At 37.2% G+C, this 24,047-nt stretch overlaps 1 protein-coding gene across 6 annotated transcripts in view; it reads right to left on the bottom strand.

Moving 5' to 3' along the window:
- Positions 1-24,047, bottom strand: part of LOC127869191 (zinc finger protein rotund-like) — a 245,230-nt gene that overhangs the window by 34,155 nt on the left and 187,028 nt on the right. For 5 of the 6 annotated variants that reach the window (XM_052411533.1, XM_052411534.1, XM_052411538.1 and 2 more), the window contains one exon: positions 17,536-17,589. In XM_052411533.1, the coding sequence (XP_052267493.1) occupies positions 17,536-17,589 (54 nt within the window). Of the gene's footprint in view, positions 1-7,714; positions 8,285-17,535; positions 17,590-24,047 lie in introns of those variants that run through there. The other variant, XM_052411535.1, reaches the window with a different exon arrangement.

Below are 24,047 nucleotides of genomic sequence, written 5' to 3'. Positions count from 1 at the left end.
CTACAATTTGGAATCCTCAACAAAAAACACAAGTGTCGCAAATTGAACAAATCCAACGTAATGCCGCCAGATTCGTACTTGGCAAACCGTTTAATTACCAGAACCCTAGTAGTGTAACATCTATGATCCAGGAGTTGAATTGGCCTTCTTTGGAAAAACGAAGATACAACGCTGACTTAGTACTTATGTATAAAGTTGTGCACAACCTAGTTGCAGTTCCAACATCTATTCTGCCTGTTCCATCAGCTCGGCACGAGATGAAATTCATTCCTTATCACTGTAAGATAAATGCTTATCAACATTCCTTCTTCCCGCGAGTTATTGTCCCGTGGAATCGCCTACCTGACCAAGTGCTTCAGCTAGACACTGTAGACAGTTTTAAGGCTGCTCTTCAGCCGGCAGTGGTGGTGTAATTGGCTATCAGTAACAATGTAAAGTGTACATACAAGTTGAACATTTTAAGTCACATTTTATTTTTGGGAGCATCCGACCCCCCGCACCTGTACAGTCACCCGCACCTTCACCCGATGTCCAATTGGATTTTGTGAAGTACATCATCGAAGTCGAAGGGGCTTAATATATTTTTATGTTCCCCACCACTATAGTCCTGGGACATATTGGTTTAGCCCTGTCTGTTGGTTTGTTGCTTTGTTCGTTTGCATCAAACTTTAACATTTGCCATAACTTTTGCAATATTGAAGATAGCAACTTCAAACTTCGCATGCATGTGTATCTCATGTAGCTGCACACTTTGAGTGGTGAATTGTCAAGGTCATCCTTCAAGGTCAAAGGTCAAATATATGGGGACATAGTGTTTCACAAACACATCTTGTTCATTTTGAAGTACGACCTTGACCTTGACCCATTAAGACTTACTCTTAATTTAGAGACAAGTTTCTAGAAAATCCTTCGAAACTAATCAGAAATATGGGGTGGACACTTCAATGGGGCCCAAACCTTAACCTTAAAGTACAACCTTTACCTTAAATTACAACCTTGACCTTAAAGTACAACCTTGACCTTAAACGTACAAACTTGGTCTTAAAGTACAACCTTGATCTTCAAGTACAACTTTGAACTTAAAGTACAACCTTGGCCTTAAATTTAAACCTTGACCTTAAAGTTCAATCTTGACCCTAAAGTACAACCTTGACTTTAAGCTAACATAACTGACTTGTATCGTCTGTTAATTGTCTTAACATTTGAGATAAGTTTCATAAAAATCTGCAATAAGAATACAGGATATATACAGCAAAGAGTTATGGACAGAGTTATTAATGGATGGAGATGGATAAAGAGCTTTCTTAGAATTCTTGCAGCCCCCATCCCCTTCTTAGGTTGGGAAACAGGAAACAAAATATTGTCCAAAACCATGTCTTTGCTATCAAAGAATAGCACCATTTTGCCTTACATAAATGCATTCATATACAAAATATTCATTTACAATTATTTGAATATTTATTTTTTGTGAATCCAAACACAATCAAGAAAATAAATAATAAGTTTCCAAATGCCCATTGTCTGTGTTTGTTTGCATTATACTGTTTATATAACAATCAGAAATTACTAGAGGTCAACATAATTATGCATAGTTTAAATTTTTACATTTCAACAAGAAAGTGATCAAAGACAGTGAATCCAATAAAACAAAAGGCAAAGTGCAATAACAAGGCCCTAGCATTATAATTTTAAGCTCAGTACAATGATTGAATGAAAATCAACTCAATTGTGAAACCTTTACTCTATAGGCTCTAGCACTTGGCAAGTTGCAGATTTTTGTTCTGGAAAAGTTTGGTAAAAAGCACAGGTTAAATGTAGATGGAGTCTTTACACAGAAGGTTTTTTATGGAATTTTAAACAAATGATGATAACTCCTTTACAAAATGTAATAATGTTAAACCTTGGCAATATGCCCTGAAGCACTTGCAGATAATTATTCTGTAAAAGTTTGGAAAAATCACATGCAAAATGCAGGTGTTGCACACAACAGATTTTTTTTAACAAAGGGCAATAACTCCTTGCAAAATCTTGACAATAGGCACTGTCATTAGAAGACTCATTAGCTGAGAACCATTCAAGTGGTGGAAAGTTTAACTTTTGGTAACTATCATTATTTTGGATAAGAACCAATATATCAACTTAATTAAGGAACTTAAACAAACCTGAAGTGTCTTACATATGACAAAATCTACATTGAAAATGCATTACATAACAATTTAAAATTACGAATCATTTATTATGTTTTTGTTGAGGCCATCATAATTTTTCTTTATTTGCACCTATAGTTACATGCATAAACCAATCTGGTGATGAATGTGTTAATTAATAGACATTATTATTCTTTAAAGTCTGTTTTAGTGTTTTGTAGAACATTTGTTAAATGATTCGATTTTTAATAATATTGGGATTCATCCCACACATGCTAAATAATTTGGTCAATATGGTGGAACAATTGACTTGATCCTGAGTTTATTTGTCATCTGCTGCGGGATTAGTCCCAGTAACTGGGGTAGGTAGCAGGCGTCTAGAGCGTATTATACTTGTTAAATTAATCAAAAATAGTATTTATAATAAAATTATTAAAAACATTTAAAGAATCTATTATTGACATACCATAATTTTAATATCGCCAAACAACTTCATTCAAGATATATCTGATCAAATAAAATTCCAGTTCACCTAGTTCACATGATAATTTTTTTATAACAATTCATTTGCTGCCGGCAAAATGACCCAGATGCGTTGCTGGATGTAATGCTATGCATAAAAGTGAGGTCAGGATTCCATTGCTGAAACCACAACTTGATTAATACTTAATATTATTGGCTCGGCGTTTTCGGAGAAAACCCGAGTTATTGTCATAGCCAGCTAGTCGTCCGCGTCGTGCTAAAACCTTAACGTTTTGTTAAGGTTTTGAATATTGGCTCTAAAATAGAATTGCTTCCACCTACAACTTTGAAACTTCATATGTAGATGCACCTTGATGAGTTCTACACGCCACACCCATTTTTGGGAAAATATCTAGCGCTGACATTTTGGCTATTGCTATAAGGAACCTTGATTTTGTGTTTACTTTATTTGTTGAAATATTGTAGGAAATATTCATCCATTTATAGCTCACCTTATTGCTCAGGTGAGCTTTTGTGACCGGTCTTTGACAGTCGTTTGTCTGTCCGTCCACATTGTTCGTAAACACTCTAGAAGCCACATTTATTGTCCAATCTTCATGAAACTTGGTCAGAAGCTTCGTCCCAATAAAATCTCGGTCGAGTTCGAAACTGGGTCGTGCCGGGTCAAAAACTAGGTCACTAGGTCAAAAAAAGGAAAACACTTGTAAACACTGTAGAAGTCACATTTCATGCCCAATCTTCATGTAACTTTGTGAAAATGTTTGTCTTAGTGATATGTTGGTTGAGTTCAAAAGTGGTTCCGGTCCGTTGAAAAACATGGCCGCCAGTGGGCGGGGCTGATTTCCTTATTTGGCTATAGAGAAACCTTGTAAACACTCTAGAAGTCACAATTTTTGCCCAATCATCATGAAACTTGGTCAGAAGATTTGTCACAATGATATCTCAATGGAGTTGGAAACTGGGTAATGCTGGGTCAAAAACTAGGTCACTAGGTCAAAAAAAAAGAAAAACCTTGTAAACACTGTAGAAGTCACATTTCATGCCCAACCTTCATGTAACTTTGTCAAAATGTTTGCCTTAATGATATGTTGGTTGAGTTCAAAAGTGGTTCTGGTCCGTTGAAAACATGGCCGCCAGTGGCTGGGCAGTTTTCCTTATTTGGCTATAGAGAAACCTTGTAAACACACTACAAGTCACATTTTTTGCCCAATCATGAAAGTTGGACAATTCATTGGTTTTATTGATATCTCATACGAGTTTGAAAATGGTCCAGATTGGTGAAAAACATGGCCGCCAGTGGGCGGGGCATTTTTCTCTATATGTATATAGTGAAAACATGTGAACACTCTTAGTCACATTTTGGCCCAATTTTCATGAAATTTGGTCAGAACATTTGTTTCTTTGATACGAGAGTTGAGTTAAAAAATGGTTCCGGTCAGTTGAATAACATGGCTGCCAGGGGGGGGGGGGGGGGGGGGGGGGGGGGCAGTTTTTTTTAAATATTAATATAGTAAAAAAAAAGCTTGTGAACACTCTAGAAGTCACATTTTTTGCCCAATCATCATGAAACTTGGTGAAATGATTGGTTTTAGGGCAGTTTTCCTTATGTGACTAGAGAGAAACCTTGTGATCGAACACTATAGAAGGCTCATTTTTTGCCTAATCATCGTGTAACTTAGTCAATACATTGATTGATTTTATTGATTTCTCGGACAAGTTGGAAAATGGCTCAGATCGGTGAAACACACTTTTTAGCTCAACTGATTGCTGATTTTAGAATTGGTCTTTGTCCGCCGTCCGTTCGTCCACATTTAGTTTGTAAACACTCTAGCATTCACACTTCTCAAGCATTCTTTATTAAAGTTGCTGAAAGATCTCAGTCAAGTTTGATAATGAGCAAAATCACATAATTAATGCCATAATTATTGCCCTTAGATTGTCCAAATTTTCATTATATTATACAAATTTCTTGTAAACACTCTAGAGGTCACAATTTTGTGTCAGATTTTATGAATCTTTGTCAAAATATTTATTTTTATAAGCAAAGTTTAATGTTTGGTATGGGGGGTCAACTCAAAATATAGGTCACCAGGTAAAATCTTACAAAAACAAAAACACTCCATACACTTGAGTTTTGGTTCAATAATGATGAAACCTGACCAGGATGTTTGTCTGGACAATATCTAGGTCAAGTTTGACATCTGGTAAAGATTAAATGAACCTACTCCTCTCAGGTGAGTGAACTAGGGCCATCTTGGCCCTCTTGTTTGTGTTTATGGGTTTTTAAGTGCAACATCGGTATGAAAGGTAATGTAAAAATAATATGGGCTAGGGCTGAATCATCGAAAGCCTAAGGCTTATATAAATGCTCTTGAGTCTGTTTCCTGGGCCTAGAACCAGTACTTGGTGTCTTTGGGGAGTACTCGGTGTCTTTGGGGATCGAACCAGTGACCTCCCGGTTGCTAGGCTGACACCATATCCATTACATCACAGCGACCTTTGTACTTGTATATTTTAGATCACTAAAGTATTGTTATTCCCTATCCTGATATTTGTTTTGACAAAAATAATTTTAAGTATTATTTTTTTTAATTGACAGTTAAAATATTACAAGAGCACCGCATAACTGGTGCCACGCTCTGCTATGGGTGCAGTTTTGAATAAATGAAAGCTTGTCAGAATTTATTTTTTTTAAAGGGTACAATGACCTTGACCTTTGACCTAGTGACCCAAAAATGGGTGTGGCATGTAGAACTCATCAAGGTTCAAAACCTTAACAAAATGTTAAGGTTTAAGCACGACGCGGACGTCAGACGACGAGCTCGCTATGACAATACCTCGGGCTAAAAATGACAAAAATTAACTCATTTAGCATTACAATACATTGACTATATGAAATACACTTTCTTGATAACATAACGATTACAATTGTTAAAATAAGATGCCTTTTGGTAAAGTGTTGTCAAGCAGAACTTGGGTATCTTGTTTGCCTGTGAATGACTAACTCTCTGAAGGGTAAGAGCTTATAATTTAAGGGTACACCCAGAAATTCCAAGCTATGAACTTTAAACGAAATTCCAAATTTCAGACAAATGCAACTGAATAAATACTGCTCTATAGACTTGAATACAAGGTAATTCAACACTGTAACAGATATACTTGTTTTTTACGTTTAGTAACTTTTTGCCATGTTCATGTATTTATAAGGTTCAAAACGCCAACTAAAAATATACTGATTACAGTGTATTTTGCATGATCAAAATGATTTAATATAATAAGAAAACATAAAATTCAAATATAAACAATGCTATTGTCAAGCAATATGGTCCCCTACCGGCTCCACCATTGTCAGAAATTCCACCATTTTCAGATTATTATTTTTTGGTTGCCATAACAACCACAATTTTTGGCGTAGGAACAAAATGAAATGACGTGCATAATGTCCATATTGCCATCTATCCGTGTTGCAAGTTTCATGAACAAATATTAAGAACTTTTAAAGTTATCACAGGATCCAGAAAAGTGTGACAGACAGACTCACAGACAGACTCACAGACAGACGCACAGACAGACTCACAGACAGACGCACAGAGCGCAAACCATAAGTCCCCTCCGGTAAAACCGGTAGGGGACAAAAACAAGACTATTGCCAAGCAATATAATGTCCCCTACTGGCTTCACCATTTTCAGATTTGTTTTGATTTTTGTTATATATTTGTTGCCCTAGCAACCAGAATTTTTGACGTAGGAACAAAATAAAATGATGTGCATAATGTCCATATTGCCATCTATCCATGTTTCAAGTTTCATGAAAAAATATGAAGAACTTATTGCAGGATCCACTATTTTCAGCAATATTTCTAGTCTATTTGTTAATATTTCAAGTCTATTTGTTGCCATAGAAACCAGAATTCTTGACGTATGAACACAATGAAATGACGTGCATTATCTCCATTTTGCCATCTATCCATGTTTCATGTCTCATGAAAAAATATGAAGAACTGTGAAAGTTATCCCAGAATCCAGAAAAGTGTGACAGACTCACAGACAGATGCGCAGAGCGCAAACCACAAGTACCCTCCGGTGAAACCAGTAGGGGACAATAAAATTAAAATATCAGTGTCAGAATGGCGAAAACCTAAATGAACCAAAACATGTGTTCTAAAACCTGTCAAAAACCAACATAATTGGTAAGTCAATTCACATCAAAAACCAACATAATTGGTAGGTTAATTCGCATCAAAAACCAACATAATTGGTAGGTTTATTCACATGGATATATAACCTGTCAAAAACCAACATAATTGGTAGGTTAATTCACATGGTCAAAAACCAACATAATTGGTAGGTTAATTCACATGGTCAAAAACCAACATAATTGGTAGGTTGATTCACATGGTCAAAAACCAAAATAATTGGTAGGTTAATTCACATGGATATTTAAGATCTGATTTATTTATGTTTTTGTTTTCATATAAAGTAAAAACACACACTCAGAGTAAAAAAATATCAGTCAAAAACATAAACCATGTTAAGAGATAGATCTGGTAATCTTCTGTAAATATAAATATTTATCTTGAAAAAAGATACTTAACCAAACTTTTTTGTGGAATTTTCTCAAATTAGCCAATTCAATCTAAGGCTTTATTCATTTTATTAAAGTATTTTGTGGGTAAAATACTCGAACATCCACGGGCTATTGACTTAGGTAAAAACATAGACTGATATATGTAAGCCTTAAAAGGGAAGCCTAAATGACCTGTTAAGTGTGACCTTGAACTTTGAACTATGGACACAATTAAAGAAAGCATCATCTTCTCATGAATCATGCAAATATTTGAGTATTGGCCTCTAAGTGTGACCTTAACCTATGAGCAATGGATACAGACATTTGGTTTTGTGTGCATCATGCAGTCTCCACATGGTAATTATTCATGCACAATTTAGTTTAAAGATGGCTGATATGATGAAGTAACAGTCTAGAAAAGCAGAGCTAATCAAGAGGATTTCTTTAAGATCTCTATAAGGACATGTGATGTTGTGATACAGGAACTAAATAGCACAAAAACAATTTATCCACAAACCTGTATGATTTATCATAGACATCAAAAAATCATTTGTTGACATCATGGCCCGCCATTTTGAATGTAAATCTTCTGTTACCCCACTGCAAGCAAGCGGCTGCGAGAATAAATCGTTCACTGGCTCATGAGGTGAAATGAAATGCATTTTCAAACTTGGGTTTTAATCTGTGTGATTGATCTCATGACAGTCAGCGTGTCTACGCTGTTAAATGCATTGCACACTCTTGTCTCAACACAAATGTATGAAGTTACCAAAGACTAGAAAATGCACTTAACAACCAATGTCTCAACAAATCTTTAAATAGTTTATCAAATTTAATTTATCACTATCCACACCAACGAAAGAGCTTCAAAGTACTTAATTTCTTAAACCATTTATTTTTCGATGCATATTAACATCAACATGCATTGCACATCTCTTCTTAGACCCATTTGACAAACCGAAATATAAGGTTTAAGTTGTATAATCACTCAACTGTGTACAAAACGACTTAACTTCTCAAGCTGCCTACATTGTGGGATATAGTGTTACTCTGCACTCCGCTAATTTATTATGCAATGTGCATTTTGTGCATGTAAAGTCGATATTAAATATCAGTGGTTTGCACAAGGTATGTTGAACATCTTATCTCACTTAAAAGGTAAAGAAACTTAAAGGGTCTTGACAAGCTTTAAACAGAGCCATGGTTTGAAAAATGTAGAATACAAACATGTTCTTTTCGTTAGTCATAGTATGCAATTAGGCCCATTTTATATAAACGGTAAGCAGGTGTGCACAATATAATTTTTTGCCCCGGTAGGGTGGCATATAGCAGTTGAACTGTCTGTCAGTCAGTCTGTCCGTCCGTCCGAAAACTTTAACATTGGCCATAACTTTTGCAATATTTAAGATAGCAACTTGATATTTGACATGCATGTGTTTCTCATGAAGCTGCACAATTTGAATGGTGAAAGGTCAAGGCCATCCTTCAAGGTCAAAAGTAAAAAAATACAATCCAAGGGAAGTAATAAGCTTTAAAAGGGAGATAATTTCTAAACCTGCCAATTGATATATTGAAATTTTATTTCAAATCGGCGCAATAGGGGGCATTGTGTTTCTGACAAACACATATCTTGTTTTAAAACAAAATATTCATATAACTTAGATTGTATGAAAAAAAGGTAATTTGTAAATTGTGATTTCAACACAAAACTGAAATCAGATTTAGGGACTGCATGGGTAAGATCTTTAGTACATCATGCACTTTATAGGATAGATCTTTCCTCAATTGTCACACGATGTAAAGTTTGAATTCAGTACAATGTTTTGACTTACTTTAGATCAGATGATTTATAGGTTACACCTTATGCACAATCAAGTACAGACCTAGCCATGTTAAATTTAAATCAGACACTGCATAAGCATAGACAGAATCTAACCTAACAAGGATCAGATGCTCAATTAGTATGACAAGAGTCTTAATGAAAATTGGCAGAGTTTTGACTATTCAGATAACACACTGCACAAGTATTGACAGAGCATAGCCTATTAAGGCGCTGAATAAGTATAGACAGAGAGTAGCTAATTCATTTCAGACATTGAATAAGTATAGACAGATCAAGCCTAGACTGTTCATTTCAGACACTGAATAAGTATAGACAGAGCGGTGCCTATTCAGATTAAACATTGGAAAAGTATAGACAGAGTCTAGACTATTCAGATAAAACATTGTACAAGTATAGACAGAGACGAAACTATTCAAATCAGACATTGTACAAGTTTAGACAGTGTCTAGCCTATTCAGATTAAACATTGTACAAGCATTGACAGAGACAATAATATTCAGATCAGACATTGTATAAGTATTGACAGAGTCTAGCCTATTCAGATTAAACATTGTACAAGTATAGACAGATCATAGCCTATTCAGATCAGACATTGTATAAGTATTGACAGAGTCTAGCCTATTCAGATTAAACATTGTACAAGTATAGAGAGATCATAGCCTATTCAGATCAGATACAGTGACTCAGCATTACAGGTAAGCCTCTAAAACCAGGTCACATAGAATTAATTCATTTACAACTTCATAATTTATTAAAATAAACACAATTATAGAAATCCCTCAACATACCATTTTAATACAGGCCTTACTGTTTTTTATCATTGCCTACTGACATGCTTTATTCATCTTCACAAGACAGTACAAACACATTAATCACTGGTCTAGCCATTATGAGTTACGTATACAGAAATGCACACACTTCAATCAAGAACTTTTAAATGTTGTCTAAAGTCATGTTGTATTAATCATTGATTTTATTTAGGTGTAATTAAAAGGATGTTTTCATACCAAATTTTGTGCAATTCTATATATCATGCATGCATGTGTGTGGTCTTATATTCACAAAATGTAATTTTTGAAAAAATAAATCTGACAGAAAAAGCATAGATTTATCTATATAACACCAATAGGGCAAAACACATTTGGATAATCTCACCATTACATCTTGTTAATTGAACCGAACATGTACACCAATCATTAATGAATTAGGCTCGTTAGTGTTTTGAGTTCAAGTCTTATAGGGGTTGCATAACTTAATACTTATCTACACTGGAACTGGTCAATTGAGTATGCTACCATCAACTGGTGTATGGTCTGTTGCTGATGACAAAATTGATTGACAAGTTTCGGGCAACACACTCCATTGAGCTGGTGTCCAACAAAATAAGGCAATATTAGTGGAACTAGTGTCCAGCAAAGTAAGGCAATAGTAGTGGAACTTGTGTGCAGCAAAGTAAGGCAATATTTTTGGAACTTGTGTTCAGCAAAGTAAGGCAATATTAGTGGAACTTATGTCCAGCATAGTAAGGCAATATTTGTGGAACTTTTGTCCAGCAAAGCAAGGCAATATTAGTGGATCTTGTGTCCAGCATAGAAATGTGATATTTGATGAACTTATGTCCAGCATAGTAAGGTTATATTTGTGAATCTGGTATTGAGCACTGTGAGTAAGGTGACATTTGTGGAACATTTGCCCAGCCTCATATTATAATTGTGAAACTTGAATCCAGCATACCAAGGTAACATTTGTGGAACTTGTGTCCAGTACAGTAAGCAATATTAGTGGAACTTGTGTTCAGCAAAGTAAGGCAATATTTGTGGCACTTGAGTCAAACAAAGCAAGGCAATATTAGTGGATCCTGTGCCCAGCATAGAAATGTGATATTTGAAGAACTTGTGTCCAGCATAGTAAGGTAATATTTGTGAAACTGGTATTGAGCATAGTAAGGTGGTATTTGTGGAACATTTGCCCAGCCTCATGTTATAGTTGTTAAACTTGCATCCAGCAAAGTAAGGCAATATTTGTGGAACTTGTGTCCAGCAAAGAAAGGCAATAGTAGTGGAACTTGTGTTCAACAAAATAAGGCAATATTTGTGGAACTTGTGTCCAGCATAGTAAGGCAATATTTTAGGAACTTGTGTCCAGCAAAGTAAGGCAATATTAATGAAACTTGTGTCCAGCAAAGTAAGGCAATATTAGTGGAACTTGTGTCCAGCATAGTAAGGCAATATTTCAGGCACTTGTGTCCAGCAAAGAAAGGCAATATTAGTGAAACTTGTGTCCAGCATAGAAATGTGATATATGTCCAGCATCCAGCGTCCAGCATCCAGCATAGTAAGGAAATATTTGTGAAACTGGTATTGGGCATAGTAAGGTAATATTTGTGAACATTTGCCCAGCCTCATGTTATAGTTGTGAAACTTGAATCCAGAATACTAAGGTAATAAATGTCGGAACTTGTGTCCAGCACAGTAATGCAATATTTGTGAAACTTTAATCCAGCATACTACTTGTGTCCAGCACAGTAAGGCAATATTTGTGGAACTTGTGTCCAGCATAGTAAGGTAGCATTTGTGGAACTTGTATTCAGCTTAGCAAGTTTATATTTTATGGAAATACTTTGAAGCATAGTAATGTAATATTTGTGAAAATAGCTTGCAGCATACTAAGGTAATATATGCAGAACTGGTGTCCAGCATATTAAGGTTATACTTGTGGAACTTGTGTCCAGCATAGTATGGTAATCATAGTGGAACTTAGGCACAGCACAGTTTGGTTATATTTGTGGAACTTTGGTCCAGTTTAGTTATCTTATAGTTGTGGAACTTATTTCCAGCATAATAATGTGAAATTTTTGGAACTTGTGTCCGTTCTAATAAGATAGAATTTCTGGAATTTTCGTCCAGCATATATATGTAAAGTAAAGTAATTTTTGTGGTACAAGTTTCTTGCAAAGTAAGGTAATATTTATGGTACATCTGTCCAGCATAGTAAGGTATTATTTGTGGTATTTACAGTGGTTTTAGTGACTACAGTGACATAACTAAAATACTGTTTACAACGGAAAAGATTCCACAAATATACAATAATATAAAAGTTGCTAGACATAATTATATTCAAAATCAATCAGTCTTTTTTTATTTTAAGAATGTACATTTATTTATTCTGGTGTAAGGGTTTTAATAATGGAATAAGGGTGTTTAACGTTTGAAATTAGCAAATACTCACATATGTACCACAGATTTAACTAGCGTGTTGGTTTAAACACTATTTATTTAGTTCATTGAAAGTAAATATAAGCAATACAATACAATACAAACATACATATTATATTTGAACAATATGCTAGGCAGGTAGAATTGCAGTATTGCTTAACATAAAGGCTGTAAAATACAATTGGATAGAATTGAGAAGGAAGCTCGAGGCTTATACTATGTCTCTCTTCTGTCAGTTAGAAGCGCTGCTGTAATGGTGTAAACAACCAAACGTATAACAACTATTTAATAATTAAAGACATGTCAAAATTACGAACAATATATTACAGTGATAGGTAATTGCATACCGTTTAGAAATGAAAAAATAACTAGCATGTTGTAAACAAGACAAATATTGTGAAGATTTGCTTTTATCCATATTATAGTCAAGTGTTATCTAACCATCTTTACCTGGTCTATTGCCTTTAAATTGCACATCAAATTATCTTGATTACAGCTGTTATGATTGTATCGTTCTTTAGGTTTAAATCTAGATCAGGCCTCTTTAAAAATAATGAGTGATAAGAATGTGCAGTCTTGATAAGCGTTAATAAATGCACCACAACCCAAAGTGCATTCAATACTGATACTGTATGTCTTAAATTAGAGGCCATTAAATTCCCAAAGGAGCCTTATGTTTTTCTTACAAGCTAGGGTTTTTGGAGAGGGGGCATTAATAAGAAGCAAAAAAAGGCATTCTATTTAATATACATCACACTGAGAAAACAAGGTTGTTTAATGTTGTAGCTCACTAGGCAAACATTTCAGTTAAGAAATCCTATTTATACTGCTTTGAGAATTTCCAGCATTCACAATGATAAACCTTATATTTATTGACTGCTTCACAATTAGGTACAATAAACATACACACACAAACATCATATTGCATCATGTCATTCTAACAAGAATAACTTGATCAAGTTTTTTATAACATGCTTGTATAATATATCACTGTTTCTGACTTCAGTGATTTCATCAAAGTTATATTCATAAGGAACAGATTTCCTTTAAATATATAATATATATCTTAGCTTCGAAAAAGTGCATGTTTAGAAAGAATTCCATCACTTAAAGATATTTTTTAGCAAATTGAGAGATCCTCACTTTATAAAAATCTTGGAATCTGATTAATATAAAAGGCTGCCTTGAAAGGGCAGTGGTTGGTAAACACACTTCTTATATAAACCACCCTATTTCAACACCAGCCAATATCAGACAGGTATGGTTCCAATCCCTGCCCATGTGAGCTTGGTAAGAAGTCCCCCATACCGGACAGGTGGGGTTCCAATCCCAGCCCATGTGAGCTTGGTAAGCGGTCACCATACCGGACAGGTGGGGTTCCAATACCAGCCCATGTGAGCTTGGTAAGTGGTCCCAATACCGGACAGGCGGGGTTCCAATCCCAGCCTATGTGAGCATGGCAATGGGTCCCCATACCGGACAAGTGGGGTTCTAATACCAGCCTATGTGAGCTTGGTAAGTGGTCCCCATATCGGACAGGTGGGGTTCCAATACCAGCCTATGTGAGCTTTATAAGTGGTCCTTATATAGGACAGGTGGGGTTCAAATACCAGCCTATGTGAGCTTGGTAAGTGGTCCCCATACCGGACAGGTGGAGTTCCAATACCAGCCTATGTGAGCTTGGTAAGTGGTCCCCATACCAGACAGTTCCGATACCAGCCTATGTGAGCTTGGTAAGTGGTCCCAATCAGGGATCATATTTTCCCGCAACATCAATCGTTACCGATATAAATGGGGAAAAGTATCCGAAAATGTATATCCGAAATCATGACAAATTACGTTAATATATATACCATTGATTTTGCCATTCTTGAAGATGGTATAATACATGTACAAGTAAAACTCCCTTAGGTATTTTTTTTAACGGAACGAGTTTTCTCAACTGGTTTTATCATTTGGTATTGCATTGTTGTTTCGTGTTCTGTTTTATCAGTCTTTTTTCATCGTTGTCAATATTATTAATCTGTGTAAGTCTATACCGATGTTTTAAATTGTTGTCGACTCGATAATAGCTTACAAACATGCACTGAACCAAACAAATGTCTGTGCGTAGGTTGGCTACTGACAACAACAAACCAAATAATTAAGAAATAATTTGTTGTCAAAAAACCCACGGCCGATAGTTTAGATGCCTAGGGATTGAATCACGAGAGCGAAGCATTTGAAACCACGCATCTAATTTTCCTGTCGTGAGTTATTCAACAACAAAATATAAAGTACACAAATTATTTTGATTCTAACACGGTTTTACTAAAGATTTATTCAATGTATATTATTTTTCTTGTGTACTATTTTATGTGAAGTTCCGCCCATAAAAATAACTTTTGGCTGTTCTGTCGATCAGATCCGCGACTTTCATATATAATTAATTACCAAATTATTACGCTAGTGGAAAATGTATCGGCATGTTTTGTTTAGTTACAACGCGTGCATTCAGACGCGTCTTTTCGGATGCGTCTTTAATCCGCTGTTCACAAGTTTTTGATTCTTGGTCTAACGTGCAATTAACCGGTCCTGACTGTTTTAGAGACTGCAGCGAATGGTTTTTTCACACCTAATCCAGATAAGAATGTCATTAGGTTGTGTTAGCATGTACACTGTGTAATCGATTTCATGACATGGGAATTTTAATAGCAAACAGAATCGGACCGACTGATTGGGATTTTCAATCGGTCTTTCATGAACCCAATCGGTTTAGGACCGACAAAACCGAAAAAAAATGATCCCTGGTCCCAATACCGGACAGGTGGGGTTCCAATCCCAGCCCATGTGAGCGTGGCAACGGGTCCCCATACCAGCCAGGTGGGGTTCCAATCCCAGCCCATGTGAGTTTGGTAAGCGGAAACCGTATCTGACAGGTAGGGTTCTAATCCCAGCTCATGTGAGCTTGGTAAGTGGTCCCAATACTGGACAGGTGGGGTTCTAATCCCAGCCAATGTGAGCCTGGTAAGCAGTTACCATATCTGACAGGTGGGGTTCAAATCCCAGCCCATGTGAGCTTGGTAAGTGGTCCCCATACCAGACAGGTGGGGTTCCAATCCCAGCCCATGTGAGCTTGGTAAGCAGTCCCCATACCGCACTGGTTGGGTTCCAATACAAGCCCATGTTAGCGTTGCAAGGGGTCCCAGTTCCAGACAGATGGGGTTCAGCCCATGTGAGCAAGGCAAGAGGTCCCAAAACTGGACAGATGGGGTTCCAATACCAGCCTGTTTGAGCTTGGTAAGTGGTCCCCATACTGGACAGGTGGTGTTCCAATACCAGCCCATGTGAGCTTGGTAAGTGGTCCCCATACCAGACAGGTGGTGTTCCGATACCAGCCCATTCGAGCTTGGTAAGCGGTCCCCATACTGGACAGGTGGGGTCAGCCCATGTCAGCTTGGTAAGAAGTCCCCATACCAGACAGGTGGTGTTCCAATACCAGCCCATGTGAGCTTGGTAAGCGGTCCCCATACAGGACAGGTGGGGTTCCAATACCAGCCCATGTGAGCTTAGTAAGTAGTCCCCATATTGGACAGGTGAGGTTCCAATACCAGCCCATGTGAGCTTGGTAAGCGGTCCCCATACTGGACAGGTTGGGTTCCAATACCAGCCCATGTGAGCATGGCAAGGGGTCACCTTTCCAGACAGATGGCGTTCAGCCCATGTGAGCTTGGTAAGTGGTCCCCATACCGGACAGGTGGGGTTCCAAGCCGTCCCCATACCAGACAGGTAAGTCACCATATTGGACAGGTCGGTCCCCATACCAGGCAGGTTGGGTTCCATGGTAAGCGGTCCCCATACCGGACAGGTGGGGTTCCAATACCAGCCCATTTGAGCTTGGTAAGCGGTCCCCATACAGGACAGGTGGGGTTCAAATACCAGCCCATGTGAGCTTGGTAAGCGGTCCCTATACCAGACAAGGGGGGTCAGCCCATGTCAGCTTAAAAGAAGTCCCCATACCGGACAGGTGGGGTTCCAATACCAGCCCATGTGAGCTTGGTAAGCAGTGCCCATACCATACAGGTGGGGTTCAGCCCATGTGAGCTTGGTAAGAAGTCCCCATACCGGACAGGTGGGGTTCCAAGCCGTCCCGATACCAGACAGGTAAGTCACCATATCGACAGGTCTGTCCCCATACCAGGCAGGTTGGGTTCCATGGTAAGCGGTCCCCATACTGGACAGGTTGGTCCCTGATACCGTTCTGGTCAGTCCCCATACTGGACAGATTCAGGGCTCCCAGCTTTTTGTATGAACAAAATTCCCTGACTTGCCCCTGATTTTTCCCTGATGGAAAATAAAAATTCCAGGATCATAATTTCGACCTATTTCTTGTTTTAAACACCCTCAATAAATAGCAGTTGCAGACATAACTAAGCTCCATATATACTACAAAGCCACCATAAGAATGCAGAGGAATCGATTTGTTGTTTTAATCATATTGACTTCTCAACCCAAGTCGGAAAAGACTGACCAAACAAAATTCCTTTAATTTTCCCCTGATTTCGGGAACTTTTCCCAAAGTCCCTGACTTTTCCCTGACTGGAAAAAGTGAAAGTCTTTTTCCAGGTTTTCCCTGATTTCCAGGTTGGCTGGTAACCCTGCAGATTGGTCCCTGATACAGGACTGGTCAGTCCTCATACAGGACAGGTTGGTCCCTGATACCGGACTGGTCAGTTCCCATGCCGGACAGGTTGGTCCCTGATACCGGACTGGTCAGTCCCCATACCGGACAGTTGGGGTTCCATTTGGGTTTCACAGCAAAAGACCACTCCCAAATTAATTTCCTTTCAGAAGATTTTATAAATAGCTGGAAATTGCTGCTTTATTTGAAATTCATCGCATATTTTGCGATTATTTTAAGCTAATTAGGTTGAAGTGTAGGGACTCACTCAGGGTCCTCTTATCATGCAGCCTCAGATGTGGAAGGACTGAATAAACGTTGAGACACACTATTAAGATAACTTGGAAAACACACCCTGAATGAAGATCAACTCTTTCAAAGAATTACATAGTCGACACAGAGCAAAATAATATACCAAAACTTGTTTTGGCCATATAATATATTTTCAGATGATACAACACTAAAGGGCTGCGATAAAGAATTCATTGATATGGTAATCTAAATTTTGACAACAATGGATATACCGCCCTTGAATGAATATTTGGGTAAATTAATAATATGGTTTCCAACCTAATGTTGTACAACCATTTGGTCAATGTACAGAGAAGGTGATTGCTTACCAAAGTCTTGAGCAATATGACTGGCCTGACAAGACGCTTTCCACTTGAACAGATCTGCAAATATCAAACAAAACATATGAGTCCCTGCATGTACTGCTTTAAACATTCAATACCACATAGATATAGATTAATAACTTATTTCCCACAATAAGGATTTATGAACCTGTCTAATAGTATGATGATGATGTCTTGCCAGGATCTTTTGTATAATGGTACAAATGATATTGTGTGATGATGGCGACGATTAGGGTGATAATGGTGATGAGAAGGGTGATGATGGTGATGATAAGGGTGATGATGGTGATGATAAGTGATGATGGTGATGATAAGGGTGATGATGGTGACAATAAGGGTGATAATGGTGATGATAAGGGTGATGATGGAGACAATAAGGGTGATGATGGTGATAAGGGTGATGATAAGGGTGATGATGGTGATGATAAGGGTGATGATGGTGATGATAAGGGTGATGATAAGGGTGATGATAAGGGTGATGATGGTGATGATAAGGGTGATGACGGTGACAATAAGGGTGATGATGGTGACGATAAGGGTGATGATGGTGACGATAAGGGTGATGATGATGACGATAAGGGTGATGATGGTGATGATAAGGGTGATGATGGTGACGATAAGGGTGATGATGGTGACGATAAGGGTGATGATGGTGACGATAAGGGTGATGATGGTGATGATAAGGGTGATGATGGAGATGATAAGGGTGATGATGGAGGCGATAAGGGTGATGATGGTGATGATAAGGGTGATGATAAGGGTGATGATAAGGGTAATGATGGTGATGATAAAGGTGATGATGGTGATGATAAGGGTGATGATGGTGACGATAAGGATTATGATGGTGATGATAAGGGTGATGATGGTGACGATAAGGGTTATGATGGTGATGATAAGGGTGATGATGGTGATTTTGAGGGTGATGATGGAGACGATAAGGGTGAAGATGGTGATGCTAAGGGTGATGATGGTGATGATAAGAGTGATGATGGTGACGATAAGGATGATGATGGTGACGATAAGAGTGATGATGGTGGCAATAAGGGTGATGATGGTGATGATAAGGGTGATGATAAGGGTGATGATGGTGATGATAAGGGTGATGATGGTGATGATAAGGGTGATGAAAAGGGTGATGATTTGGGTGATGATAAGGGTGATGATAAGGGTGATGATAAGGGTGATGATGGTGACGATAAGTGTGATGATGGTGGCGATAAGGCTGATGATGGTGACGATAAGGCTGATGATGGTGACGATAAGGGTGATGATGGTGACGATAAGGGTGATGACAGTGGCGATAAGGGTGATGACGGTGACAATAAGGGTGATGACAGTGACGATAAGGGTGATGACGGTGACAATAAGGGTGATGATGGTGATGATAAGGGTGATGATGGTGATGATAAGGGTGATGATGGTGATGATAAGGGTGATGATATTGGTGATACGGGTGATGATGGTTACGATAAGAATGATGATAGTGACGATAAGGATGATGATAAGGGTGATGATGGTGATGATAAGGGTGATGATGGTGACGATAAGGGTGATGATGAGGATGATAAGGGTGATGATAAGGGTGATGATGGTGATCCTCTTTATAATCATGGTACTGTATATATATATATATATATATATATATATATATATATATATATATATATATATGTGTTTTCTAGTTTATTAGGCAAACTTTCCAACTAACTTCCTTAGCAAGAAAATTAAAACTCTGATGCCTTTACAATTAATTACTGAACACATTCAGCTCAGAGTACAATGACTCCTAACATATCATCATCATCTGTAGCTATCTATGGCCATAAGGAATCTTGGACATGATAGCAAGCAATTAAATTCTCTGCCATAGCAATTAATGCTAATCAGTTGCAGATGTGCATGCAGTTATTATCACACTCAGGGTCTTCATTAGAATGAATCATTACCCCACACTGCAATAGAATGCTCTAATTAACATGTTACAAATCATTATCTTAATTGATTTAGCCACACATGGAATTACAAAATTAAATGTGACTTCCTGTTTCAAAGTTTGTAAAATTTATTACATGTACTTGTCAAGACTCAAATTACTAACGTAAGCTAGAACATGTTTTTTGTTCTTTAGAGGCTAATCTTGCATGAGTAATTCTATTCTTCTAATCACATAATTACATCAATAAAAATATATGTTTGCAATATGTTATTTAGTGCACAAATCAGTGTGTTAACCTGTTTAATTGTACAACCCACACTTCATATACCCAATGATTACATGTCATATACATTTCAGATCATTTACTGGTTAATATATGGAACTAAAAGAGCTTGTGAATAATTGGTATAGCATCATAAAGTCCTCAACTTCAAAATGTGTGATTATCATTATGTATTGAATTATTTGATGAATATGATTTTACTTTAAGTACTAAGGAATTTTGGAGTATTATGAACAAGGAATTGTTTTCATAATAAATAAATGTTCCTCAAAAGTTGACCCAGACCCAAATTATGATGCACTCATTTGTGGAAAATGCAAAAGAAATTGGGGACGAATTACACATTTCTCTAAGTGTACAGAGTATTAATAAAACTTCCAATTTAGATCAGCTTTTAATTGGCTTAATCATATATGGCGGGACAATAAAAGCCATTCTATAACTTAAATGTATTTGAGGGTTTTCTTCATATTGAAGAGCTTTGGCTTCATTTTCCATTGGGCTTCATTATTCTTTTAGCTTCATTTTCCAAGCGTTTCTCCTTGGAAGAGTTTATGATGAAAAGACTCCATTGGTTAGTTGCAAAATTAAGTGGAATGTTTTGCAGCTGCAGCCCTATTAATAAAATTGGTGACAATCAGAAAATTCATTGACAGAAAGTAAAATTTGACAGCGTCACAGTGTTGTTTTTTTTCATTCAAACCTGGACCCATTCCCAATGGGAAAAAGTATATATTTTCCCCCAATGTAAGCCAAAAATTCCCAATATAAAGTTCAAAAAAAATAAAATGAAAGTTTTCTGATCTCAATATTTTGTTCATCTCCCATCCATATAAGATCAACCTTAGTAAATATAATACTTGACACACTTGTATCCTCAATTTTAAAGCATTTGTAAGCAAAACAACAACACTAATTTCCCAATTTTAGTCAAAACGCCACAATATTTCCCAAAGGCACACGGCCCCATTCCCAAAATGGTGAGAAAAAAACACACTGTGTCATGAAAAATTAAACGAAAAAAACTCTTGGGTAGAATGTAAGCTCTAGGAGCACAGAAGGTTAACATATGATCCTAATATTAGTTGTAAGCTGACTGTCTTGTTTGTGTCATGCAACAAAGAGTGTTGAAATTGAAAAATATACATTTGAAGTGTATTTGTTTACTTCTCAAAGATATGGGAAATGTCCTCAAATATTTGTTAGCAGTGAAAAACTTATTTGTTGGGAAGATATTTATCTATCCAAAATAAAGAATTCATTTCTGTTAAGGTATACCATGCCGGTCAAGAATTTATGATACATACATGTAAGCCCGATATTTTAGCTACTCTTCAAAATTTCCAAAATTGAAATCGAGATTTGTCATAAAACCAAAAACCTAATCTTTTAAGGAAGTGCACCAGCATGTCAAAGCTTTATTGATCTTCCAATTTGCAGCAAGATGGAGGAGGAAATGCATTTTCATGAATTAAAGATGTTAGCAACCATGAATCCTAATAAAGATCTCATGACATAGCCACATCAATGCATCACTGGGATAGCTTGCTAGCTATCATGAGTTAAATGTCAGAGAGCGCATTGGAAAATCATGAATTTTAATGAGCATCTAATAAGGTTAACAAGAAGTGAAATTTCAAGATGTGAAACTAAAAAAAAAGACTGGATTTATGCTTAAGTCTTAGAATTGACTTTGGACCTTCATGAGTGACCTTGACTTAGAACCTTGACCTTGAACCTCAATAGTAAGTTAGTAATTCTGAGAACAGTTATTGTGCAGACAAGAATCAAAACATACATACAAAAACAGGTTATGTTAACAAGAACAAAATACACAGACAATAATTCAATTACAACTAGAAATGGCACGGCAGAGGCCGACGCGTATCCCCACACCGCATGTTTGACCCAGGGGCGCCCCAGGGTTGGTAATGGGGCCATGCATAGTTGAGATTTACCGTATTGTCATAAGAGAAGTTCAGTATTTATTAGAACTGAATCGGTGTAGAAATGAAGAAGTTATAGTTAAAGGCAATTTTGGGTGGGTGTGGCCTATGTGGGCGGGGCACCCCAGGGTTGGAAATGGAACATGCATAGTTGAGATTGACCGTATTGTCATTAGAGAAGTTCAGTATCAATTAGAAGTGAATCGGTGTAGAAATGAAGAAATTATAGTAAAAGGCAATTTTGGGTGGGTGTGGTCTATGTGGGCGGTGCGCCCCAGGGTTGGTAATGGGGCCACGCATAGTTGAGATTGACCGTATTGTCATAAGAGAGGTTTAGTATCAATTTGAAGTGAATCTGTGTAGAAATGAAGAAATTATAGTAAAAGGCAATTTTGGGTGGGTGTGGTCTGTGTGGGCGGGGCGCCCCAGGATTGGTAATGGGGCCATGCATAGTTGAGATTGACTGTATTGTCATAAGAGAGGTTCAGTATCAATTTGGAGTAAATCGGTGTAGAAATGAAGAAGTTAATGTAAAATAACCTAAAAAAATGAGTGAAAATCTCTGACCTGGCCCCACCCACACCCCTATAACTTTTGACCCAGGGGTCAGATCAAAATTCCAAATAGTGCAGGGTCGCACATATGCTCATAGCTACCATGTGTGTAAGTTTCAAGGTCCTAGTGCTTATAGTGTAGGAGGAGGTAGTGGCCAGGACGGACGGAGAGACAAGACAGACAGACGGCGGAGATAACCACAATATCCCCACGCTTTTCAAAAAGCGTGGGGATAATAAACACTGAAGAAAGAATAATAACAAGCCTTTTTGTAGACAGAACCTTTCAAAACACTTTATCAATTTACTACTTATGAGTTTTGTACTCTGCTCTTTATCTCAACATTTAATATCATTATAATGTTACCATGAGGTTCATTGCGCCTAGCACAATAAAGACGTAAAACAGAAATTAATTTGTAAATACTGAAGGATTATTTATGTTGATTTTTTTTCATGTAAGCACTTCCTTTTATTAATAAATGTTGACAAATCTATTCCCTACTAATAGTGCCCAGCCAAAATAATCCCTAACCAAAATGGGGATTGAACCCAGGACCTCCTGGTTCCTAAACAGGCAGACACTCTACCGCGTTTCTATAAAAGCTAGCTCCTATAGCAAGGCAGTATAAGTTCTCCTTCTACCGAACCCTGCTACACTAACAGCATTAAATGACACTTGGATGGAGGGACAGTCAGAAGGGTTCTTTGGTGAACAAAAATTAGCCCTTGATTTGGGAAAACAGGGCTTAATGCATGTGCGCAAACTGTCTTCCTAGATTAGCATTCTGAATGTGCAGTCTGAACTGGCTAATGAGGGAAAACACTTTCCACTTTTATGAAATTTTTTGTTCAATTAAAGGAAGTCTATTCTTAGTAAAAACCCAGTTTAATTTTCATTGAATAACATGTGCACAGGCATGACACTTGATGCAAATGCATTAAGCCTTGTTTTCCAATGCACAGCTCGATATGACCAGTGAACCATTGTAGAATGAAATGAATTTGTAAAATTTACCCCATAAATTACTGTTTTGTTGTTTTGCAATATAATTAACTTAACCTAATGGGTTTGTACAGCACAATGATGATGGAAAACGGGCACATCTTTGTCAAGGTTTGTTAATTGTGTATGCACCAAATTATTTATCCCATGCATAACTGCACAACATATTACACAAACAGATCAAAAATAAAACAAAAGCATTTACTTCCCTTTGATAAAACAAAGGCCACTGGTAATTTTGACCAGAAGGAAAATCAAAGTTTGCTCCCCATTATAATAATGCGGAATGGCTACAGAATTTTTTTGGTGAAAACAAATAAAAATAACATAGGGTTTAAAGTTGTTAAAATATTACAAACAAGACATATAATGTCCAGAGGGCACTGATGCCCCCAAGCTGTATAATTCTGAAATTTGTATTTTAAACTGTAAACAAAACATGCTGATTGATTGCATTTGTGCGAAGTTATTTTAAAATCCGTTAATTAATGGCTCCGAAAAGAATTTTCACGCTGTTGTTTTTCCAAATCTGACCTGACCTTTATGTGTTTCTTGCTCACTGTGTAAGGAAACTGGTTACAAGCGATACGCCATTCATTCTTATCAGGGGTTGAAGAATCCACTCGACCGCTCGCATATGCGAGTGAAGTTGACGGTCGGGCAAGTAAAATTTGTTAAATACTCGACCGACTGGGCGAGTGCTGTTGTTCTCGAGTGCTGTTTTTCTAGTTGAGAAATATAAATTTAGTTCCATAACTCCTTCCACATGGAT

This window comes from Dreissena polymorpha, chromosome 2 (assembly GCF_020536995.1).
Source record: "Dreissena polymorpha isolate Duluth1 chromosome 2, UMN_Dpol_1.0, whole genome shotgun sequence".
NCBI lineage: Eukaryota > Metazoa > Mollusca > Bivalvia > Myida > Dreissenidae > Dreissena > Dreissena polymorpha.
The sequence above is the reverse complement of the archived record's forward strand: the minus strand, read 5'-3'. Positions and strand labels throughout refer to the sequence as shown.